The 9,638-nt window shown below is 39.2% G+C and overlaps 1 protein-coding gene across 4 annotated transcripts in view; it reads left to right on the top strand.

The window, feature by feature from the left end:
- Window positions 1-469: 469 nt before the first annotated feature.
- LOC122560873 (tudor domain-containing protein 5-like) overlaps window positions 470-9,638 on the top strand; it is a 46,306-nt gene continuing 37,137 nt past the window's right edge. For 3 of the 4 annotated variants that reach the window (XM_043712069.1, XM_043712068.1, XM_043712066.1), the window contains exons 1-4: window positions 470-629; window positions 1,065-1,240; window positions 5,149-5,388; window positions 8,437-8,832. In XM_043712069.1, coding sequence (XP_043568004.1) covers window positions 5,157-5,388; window positions 8,437-8,832 — 628 coding nt within the window. In that variant the 5' untranslated portion in view covers window positions 470-629; window positions 1,065-1,240; window positions 5,149-5,156. Of the gene's footprint in view, window positions 630-1,064; window positions 1,241-2,425; window positions 2,505-5,148; window positions 5,389-8,436; window positions 8,833-9,638 lie in introns of those variants that run through there. The other variant, XM_043712067.1, reaches the window with a different exon arrangement.

The following is a 9,638-nucleotide window of genomic DNA, read 5'->3' as shown; positions in this document are numbered from 1 at the left end:
AAAATTGGCCTTTCTCCAATTTAGAACTTCAACTTTTAGATCTGGTCTATCCTTTTCCATCACTATTTTAAATCTAATAGAATTATGGTCGTTGGCCCCAAAGTGCTCCCCCACTGACACCTCAGTCACTTGCCCTGCCTTATTTCCCAAGAAATAAGTCCCTGAGGGTGCTCTCTGATTCGACTATTGGTAGTGAGTTTCATCTGAGGTTCACTGATTCAAGCAAACAGTACATTCAAAACACTTTTTATGCTGTATTGCAAAGCAGCTGTCATCACAACTGAGCTAAACAACTCTCCAAAGAGCTAAGATTGGAAGCAGATACCAATAGTATCATCTGGCCAATAGCTGTGACAATTTGAATGAAAATAATGTGCTCAATCATGTCAAAGGCTTCAGATAGGTTGAGAAGAATGAGGAGTGATAATGCACTATTGTCACAGAGAATGCCCATTTGGGACTTTGATTATGTCCATGTTAGTGATGCAGCAGTAGCAGAACTTGACTGAAGGTGTTCATCATTCCTGATGAAGGGCTTATGCCTGTAACATCGATTCTTTTGCTTGATCCCCTGTGCTTTTCCAGCACTATACTCTTGACCGGGGAGGTGTTCAAATATTGTATTGTAGGTAAGAAAAGCAGAGATTTTGGTAAGGAAAGGAAAGATTGTGGATGGAGTTGTAGCAAATATAGGAAGGATGAGTTGAGTAAGAGATTGATAAATTTGAAAGGGAATATAATAGTGAAGAAGTTGAATGACTATATCAGTAAGTGTGGTAGGGAATAGAAGGTTAGTGGGAAGATGGGTCAAGATCAAGAGTTTAGTGCTTGTGACAAGAGGATGTTTGAGAAAGATGAGAGATGAAGAAAAATGAGAGTCTCAGAGTATGGTAAAATCAAAGAAGGGATGTTGCAGAGGGAGCTGAACAGATAGTCATATCTTAATTGCAGAAATCCATGAGCTTCTTGCTGCTATTTGGAGCAAGGCAGAGGATAAAATGACACAGCAGGAAATGAAGGTGAAAATGTGGGTATAATTTTACATTTTTTTAATTATTCTGTAGTGAGACTGGGATCTGATTTTATGTGGTCCAGCCAAATCTGGTGATGAATGACTCAATCTGCTGTGCACCATGAAGTATTTGTACATAAAGAAGCAAAGACATGCGCTGTCGTAGGAAAAACCTTTGGATTCAGAGGGAGTAAGAGTTTTACTGGGGATAAGGACACCAAAATGAAGGTGAGGGTGTGTTTGAAGTAAATTGGTAGCTCCAGAAACATTGTGGTGAACAGGAGAAAAGATGAAATATTTGGGACAAAAACCAAAAGAACTGCAGGTTTTATAAATCAGACAAAAATAGAAGTACCTGAAAAAGTTCAGGTCTGGCAGCATCTGTGAAGAGAAGTCAGAGTTAACGTTCCAGGTCTAGTGACCCTTCCTCAGAACTGAACTCGGAATGTTATCTCTGATCTCTCTCCACATATGCTGCCAGACCTGCTGAGCCTTTTCAACAATTTCTATTTTTGTCTGAGATATTTGGAGGTTGTCTATGTCTTGAGGATAGGTTTTTGAGACTGAGCTGGACACACAGTCCAGATAAAACTGAAGTATGAATAGTGAGAAATTAAAATTGAAGGACAGCAAAACTTGCTAATAATATTTGAATTCTCAATCATGTCATAGAATACTATGTGTGAATAAATATTGATGGAGTTAGTGCATCCATATTGAAGCTTAAATGCTGCCTGCCATGAATCTTTCCATCTTGTCTCTTGTAGGGAGTAAAAACTTTGAGCTATGATGTGCCTACAAGTAGCATGGATGGACATAGTTGAACTAGCACTTACCTTCATGACCAGCAGTATTAAATCAGCCATACTGACCCATTACTCAAAGGAGAACTCTAACTCCAGAAGCAAAAACCAGTATAACTTGTGAATGATGTGTCCTGGTCTGACACCCCTTGTATTTCTCAAAATGGTACTCCAGCACGACTAGTGCATTTACTTCCATGTGGGACTGTTTTGATCTACTGGTAAACCCCACAAGTTCTCCTTTGTCACATTTGCCATTATGTTAGAGTACAAAATAACTCATCTTTTAGTTGGGGGAATGGGGAGGCTGAGCTCTTTAAAATACAATACTCCAGAAAAATTAATCCTGTAGATTATTACAGAATGTTGGTGCCATCTCCTAGGCTTGCTCCTGTTAACACTCAGTAAAACACTGTGTTCCAGCTCCTGTGCATTTATTTATCAAATGTTGTCTGTGAACATGGGGGAAACTGGGGAGAGTCCACTTGGAGATGACAATCATATTAAATCCACCCACTGTGACGCTCTGGGTCTTCAGGGTGCTTTGTGAAAGGGTGTGGTCAGCGGAACGTGTGTTCGGGGATGCGGGGGGAAGGATATTGTGGCCGGGGTCCCTGCGAGGCCGGGGGGGTTATCATCCCTATTGAAACCCTACAACAAACTGCTCAATAATCCGGGAGCCTCAGATGGTGAGTTGTTGGAGCCTCTCCATCGTCCACAATTAATTAACAAATAAATAAGTTAGTAAGCACAGGGGCTGAAGTACGGAGTTGTGGCGAGGACCCCTTATAGTGCCCCTTCCTCTCAGCCAGGAGGCCCCGGCTCCAAGTCCCGCCTGCGCCCGAGGGCTGTGTAATAGCATCTCCGATTTAAATCTATTTACAGGGTAATGGATTAAGAGGCACTGATATGTTCCATCAGCCATGATCCCATTAACGGCAGGACAGGCTTGATGGGCTGAATGGCCTACTGTTCTTATTTATTTATTATTTAACGGAGCAGGCCTAGGAGTGAGCTGCTGGGATCAACACTCTCCAACATTGCTATGCCTCCATTTGGACTCTTTTTTAGGTTTTATTTTTATTGAGTCCAGCTAACATTAGTTTTTTTTTGTTTGTCTTGTGCATGCTTTAACTAGTTAAAATAAATTTCTTTCTGACCTGTCTATTTTCAGTGGTTTGTTTTTATTTAACCTTTACTCCCCTTTTCTTGACTCCCACACTGGCTGATATGCTCAAGGTTCACTTTCTTCATTGGTTACTTCCATCTTCCTATCTCCCCCTCACCCTGCCCCCCACCTCAGGTTTGTCATTATCATCTCCTCTTCATATATTCTTCATTCTTTTCATCCTTCTAAATTAATACCCAGCTTTCCTGTAGCTCCCTATTGGAACCTCTCCAATCAGGTTGTTACAGTAATGAAACTGTGCTTTTCAAAGTTGTGAATGATGCATCCTGTATGACTATGACAAGAGTAAATATCCCTTGTGTCCCTCTCAAGCCACCTGCTGCCTTCGATGCAGTTGACCATAATATCTATCTTTGAAACTGAACCAAACAATTTGCAGCTTTGTGTGTCAGTTTTGCCCCCAACCTGGACACCTGCCTTGGCACTCACTAAGAAACCGTTTTTTATTTCTATTACAATTTTGCAACTGCCTTACTTCATCCGCTGCTGAAGCCCTCATTCATGCATAGCTCCTTCAATTCTGACATTTTGGACATCTGATTTTCATCCATCTGTCATTGGCTGCCTTGTGTCCAGCTGCCAAAGCCCTGAAGTCTGAAATTCTCCCTTTTACGGTGTCCTTTAAAGCCTAGCTCTTTAACCAAACTGTTGGTCAATTACCCAGTATCTCTATAGGTAATAGTGATAAATTTTGCTCTTTCAAAGCACTTTGAATTTTTTTAAACTATGTTAGAAGTACTATATATGCAAGGTTTTATTTTTATAAACCTAGCTTGCAGTTCTCTTGTTCTTCCTTGGTCTGTGTATCACTCTATCACTTCTTTAGCCAGTTTAATACTCTTGCCTTGAACAACCTTTTTGCTATCCTGTGGAGTTGAGTTAAAGATGTCGTGAAAGGCATTGTGTATCCTTAATGATTTGCAACCGATGTTACATTGTTCTAGTCGTAACCAAATAACTCTGAAAGGGACCACAGCAGGGAGGGGATCAAATGTACTCAGACATTTGTTAAGAGTGAATTTTAAATTAAAATGAAGGAAACTTTAATGAAAACCGATTCCCACCTTTGGCTGAGTTGCCAGTAATTTTGAACTTACGCTGACTCCTTGATTATCAATCACAATTAATTACACCAAAGAAAGCTTTTTTTGAAGAAATCATTGATGGGTTTTTATTTGTGATTTTAACTTTAAATAGCAATGAGTTGGAAGTGCTAATGAAACTTGAAATGTAATGAAAATGAAAAGTACCCAAATTAAGCATCAGAAATTCTCAGTTAATGACCAGCTTTACTGATCATTAAGTACATTAGACTGGGATATATTTACTGTTGCCTGATCTCTTAGAGTGTCACTAGTTAAAGACAGAGGTAGATTTGAGGGACAGAATCTGAAGTGGCAGAAAAATCTGCCAAAATAAATCAGATATAGGTAGAGGAAATAACTGACTGCAATTCAGATGTCTCCTGATGGGTAGAAATTAGTTTTGACCCTCTTCTTTAATTTCAGCGACAAGCATGAATAATTTAAGATTATTTAACCCCTATCTATGTTATCTATTTCCTTTCCCTTTATTTTGTTAGTAATATTTTTTCCAGTATGTAAATCATGTAATCTACTCAGACACAAATAACTGCTCTTATCTTTTGTCATTCTATCAAATTCTAATTTTAGTTAACTTTTCATTTTGTTGGATAAATGTTCTTTTATATAATTTTAAAATTGTCATTCTCAATGTTATTAATTCTACCTTACTATTTTATGTAGCAGTGTTTTAGGTGATCTTTACATTCTTGTGGGAAGAATAGGGGTTTGGAAGAGTTCGGGAGCTCCTTCTGTCACAAAAGAATGTACTGAAGTTTTGAGGTTAAGTCATTCTGCCAGATATTACAAAATATTAAACAGTTCTGGGGTTTTTTTTGCATTTTAAAGGATACACCATTTCTTCCAATTCAAGTTTGTGTATTCAATATCTGAGCAAACAGATCAAAAACACATTTTACAAACCATTGACAGATTTTAATCCTGATTTTGCCCAGGATATTTTCTTCTAAATAGCCATTTTAAATCTGCAAGTATTTTGACTAAAAGGAAGAAGGAGGCTCTTTTTGTGTACATTTAAATTTTTTTTTTATATTGCTGAAGCATCCAGCATGTCAGATCAGGAGAAGTTGCTCGAGGTTTTAAAAAAGGAGCTGCTGTCTCTGCTGATTTCTGCCAAAACTGGTCTGACTCCTGAGGAACTAGAAAGAGATTACCAGAGCATGATGGGGAAGCGGCTGCCTCTGTGTGCGTTAGGTTACAGGTCTGTTTTGGAGCTTGCCTCCAACATATCAGATACCATCAAAATTCACACACTTGGAGATGGCAACATCCTTCTAAAAGGTAAACTGGAATGTTTTGTTTGATATTTATAAAAACAAAATTCCTTGCACGGTTGATTTTAGGAAGCTGTTTTGTTGTTTCACTACACCCAAAAACCTGTGCAGTAATGTTTTGTGCATCATCGCTGACTGAATAATTGGACTGGAAATTGTTCTCTTTTTTTCTTATCAATGTTGTTCTATAGCGAGATGACATAGAGTCATCAACTCGTACAGCACAGAAGCAGACCCATCAGTACAACCTGTCCGCACCGACTGGACATCCCAATCTGACCTCGTCCCATTTGCCAGCATTTGGCCCATACCCCTCTAAACCCTCCCTATTCGTGTATCCATCCAGATGCCTTTTAAATGTTGTATCCACCCATTCCACTTTCTCTGGCAGCTCGTTCCACCCATGCAATACCTTGTTTTTAAAAAAGTTACCTATCAGTTTGCCTCCTTTTCTGTGAAGGAGGCATCTAGCCTGCTTGTGATAATTTCGCCTGAACTTACATTGGAAATTGAAAATTCATTGTGGAAGTTGCAAGAGTTTATACATGTTGCACTTTAATATCACAGATTTTCAAATACTATGGCCCATGTGTCCTCAGCATAGGCTTCCCCTTAGCTTTCATTTATATATGTAACCATAGAAACGTAGAAGATAGTAGCAGGAATAGGCCATTCGACCCCTCAAGCTAGCTCCACCACTCAATATGATTATGGCTGACACGAGCTCAGTACTCTAATCCCCCCCCCCAATCTCCCTTGATCCCTTTAATCACAGAAGTTATATCTACCTCCTTCTTGAAAGCACAATGTTTTGACTTAGCCACTTTCTGTAGTAGTGAGTGATGAAAGGTTTGTGATAATATATCATTTTATAGTTTTAGATTTCAAGCTCGTGGCATGTGAGGGTTTTGTCAAGGATTTTTTAAAAAAAGATCAAATTTAGAGTTGTGACCTATTCCAGTGTGTTTCAGAGAGGAGGTTTGCCGGTTTTTCAAAGATTAAGTTTATATGTGGAATTAATGCCAGAGAGTAAAACTTGAAATACAGTGGCTTTCTTTTGATTTGAGATAATCCAGGATTGATATTTAGTTTGGGAATCCTCAAAAAGGTGAAACGTTTGGGGCAGTTTTTGAGGAGACCTGGCACTTGGTCAGCAACAAATATAGTTTCTCTCATACAGGGGTATTGGACAGTGCGGGAAAAGCTCAGTTACCCTCATGTAAAAGTTTAGCTTGTGAGACTTCCAGACTGCAATGTTTGGATCGAAATTGGCAGGTTATTAAAAGACTGAGAATGTCTTAATTTTTCACATTTTGAGAGTATTAATGTTAGAAGACTTTGCAATTTTATCGTGCAGAACAAGGCGAAGCAGTTAAGTTAAACTTTAAGATTTGTTGTTAGAAAGTTGCTTTATTTAGATTTTGTCCCACTGTAAAGTGATTGTAATAGTTTGTTTTGATTTATTTTAATTTTATGTAATGAACTTCAGTTTTATTGTTTAAATATCTGCAGCCTTGTATCCCTATGTTTCAGTTAAATACCACCACGTTAAACTAGAGGGAAAACAAAAATGATTTGTCAAGCCACAGTCATACTGGGATCTGACTGACCCAGTAGAAAGTCAGCTGGGATCTTAACAATGTCTGAAGAATTTTCAAAGATTGGACTTTCAAAGTGGTGAAGGAATGGGACATAGTCCAGTCAGGTTTGAATTTGAAATGGATTGGAAACATACTTTTATGGTCAATGAATAATGTGTTGATGATGCTGAGAAGTATGTTTTTCTTCAGAATATTGACTTGTCAAAATGTGGTAAGAAGTTGCTACAATCGTTTAAATGGGATGTTTCTGAAATCATATGTTTCTGATCAAGGACATTTCCAGCCACCGGGAGTATATTGCTAATTCATTGTGATTATTATGAGCTTTGGCTGGTAAAATCTCCTAGAGGAGAAAGTGAGGACTGCAGATGCTGGAGATCAGAGCTGAAAATGTGTTGCTGGAAAAACGCAGCAGGTCAGGCAGCATCCAAGGAGCAGGAGAATCGACGTTTCGGGAATTCCTGAAGAAGGGCTTATGCCCAAAACATCGATTCTCCTGTTCCCTGGATGCTGCCTGACCTGCTGCGCTTTTCCAGCAACACATTTTCAAAATCTCCTAGAACTTGCTTGAATGCCATCAGAAGATGGAAAAGAATTTCCAATGCTTTTATTCTTTTCCCTTTTTATCTCTCTTGGGAGGTAGCACTGGTAAGTGGCTAGTTTCTGTTGGCATTGTAGTAAAGGAGCTTCGTTGTTTCCTTCTTGTCACGTTTTTAATGTGTTTACCTGGAAGCTAAGAAGCCACACAGTATTTGGAACTGAAAATCGCTTTGTACATTTAGAGTTGTTCATAGATAAATTTATAGAGTTGGTCTGTTTTGATAGATTTATTAAATACTAATAATATTTTCCTGTAGAACTCATCACAATTTCCTGAAACCAAATTTGTAGATGGCATCGGATTATATCATTTGGTGTGAGAAGTTAATATATTGTGTGGATGTGATCTGACAATGATCACGATTTTTTTGGTTTCATAGTTGTATAGAGGATGAATTAATGGAGTTTAGAAGGATGGGGGGGGGAAATATAAATGAAACTTACATATTACTGAATGGCCTGGAAAAAGTAGATGTTGTGAAGATGTTTCCATTGGTAGGAGAGACTAGTACCTAAGGGCACAGCCTTAGAATAAAGGGAACACCTTTTAGAATGGAGATAAGGAAACATTTCTTCAGCCAGAGAGAGGTGAATCTATGAAATTCACTGCCACAGAAGGCTTGTAGAGGCCAGGTCATTGAGTGTATTTAAGATGGAGGTTCTTGAGTATTAAGGGGATCAAGGGTTATTGGGAGAAAGTTGGAGAATGAGGGTTGAGAAACTTATCAGCTATGATTGAATGAATGGCAGAGCAGTTCAACGAGCTGAATGGCCTAATTTCTGCTCCTTTGTCTTATGGTGTTAAAATACTGGGAGCATTTGGTTACTCTGCTTTTGAATACCTTTTTTTCCAGGGGTTGGAAATGAAACCACAAAAGGAATTGAAGAACTGGTGGCAAAAGCAAAAGTTTCCACAAAGACCAAACGTAACTTGAGAAAATCTAGGTATGAACTCGTGCAAAAGCAGGTTTTTCTGCCCAGACGGTATAACACCAAGCCAATTCTGCCAGCATTAGTGAAGTGTGAACTCAGAGAGCTGGTGGCATCCTTTCCTGATGGTGTTCTGCTCTCCGATTTTGACAAGTCATTTATGAAAAGGTATGGGCGGCCTTTTCAGTACACAAGGTATGGCTTTTACTCCTTGCAGGAAGTTCTCAAAGCAGCTGCAGATGACATTGAGATCCAGCAGACACGCCGGGGTTCCCTGCTGTTGGCAAGAAACAAAAATAGAGCAAGTCCACTGAAGCAAGGTAAATTTTTGATTTGGAAACTGCTTTATACTTGTTACCTTTTTATATCTGGTTTGTTTTATTTTTAGCCAAAGTGTTTCAATTAACAATCTATTAGTCCCCCCTTTCAAAGGTTCATCCATTCAGGCATATTCATAAATGTTGGTGCTAATCCTTAACTGACCATAAGAGAAAAGAGCAAAATGATGCCATTCAGCTAGCTGATCTGGTAAACTCCTCAACTCCACTTTCCTGCCTTTTCTCCAAAGATCTTGCTGATTCAAAGTCTATCTATCTCACTTCGAATAGACTTAAAAACCTCTTTTTTTTTTAAATCCCCAGATTCACTACCCCCTCAGAATAAAATTCCTCCCTATCTCTATAGTCCAAAAATGTGCATGTTAGGTGAATTGGCCATGCTAAATTGCCTGTAGTGTTAGGTGAAGGGGTAAATGTCGGGGAATGGGTCTGGGTGGGTTGCGCTTCGGCAGGTCGGTGTGGACTTATTGGGCTGAAGGGCCTGTTTCCACACTGTCAGTAATCTAATTAATGAACTACCCTTTACTCTGAGACTGTGCCCTCTGGTCGTAGACCCTTCCACAAGGGGAAACAACCTTATCACAGCTTCCCTGTCAAACTCTGTTTGCATCTTAAATGTTTCAATCTAGGGTTTAGGTTTGCTCGCTGAGCTGTAGGTTTGATATCCAGACGTTTCATTACTTGGCTAGGTAACATAGTGGCAACCTCCAAGTGAAGCGAAGTTGTTGTCTCCTGCTTTCTATTTATGTGTTTGTCCTGGATGGGGTTCCTAAGGGTTTGTGGTGATG

Source organism: Chiloscyllium plagiosum, chromosome 21, assembly GCF_004010195.1.
Source record: "Chiloscyllium plagiosum isolate BGI_BamShark_2017 chromosome 21, ASM401019v2, whole genome shotgun sequence".
In the NCBI taxonomy this organism is placed as follows: Eukaryota; Metazoa; Chordata; class Chondrichthyes; order Orectolobiformes; family Hemiscylliidae; genus Chiloscyllium; species Chiloscyllium plagiosum.
Note: the sequence above shows the minus strand (reverse complement) of the source record. Positions and strands in the feature narration are given on the sequence as shown.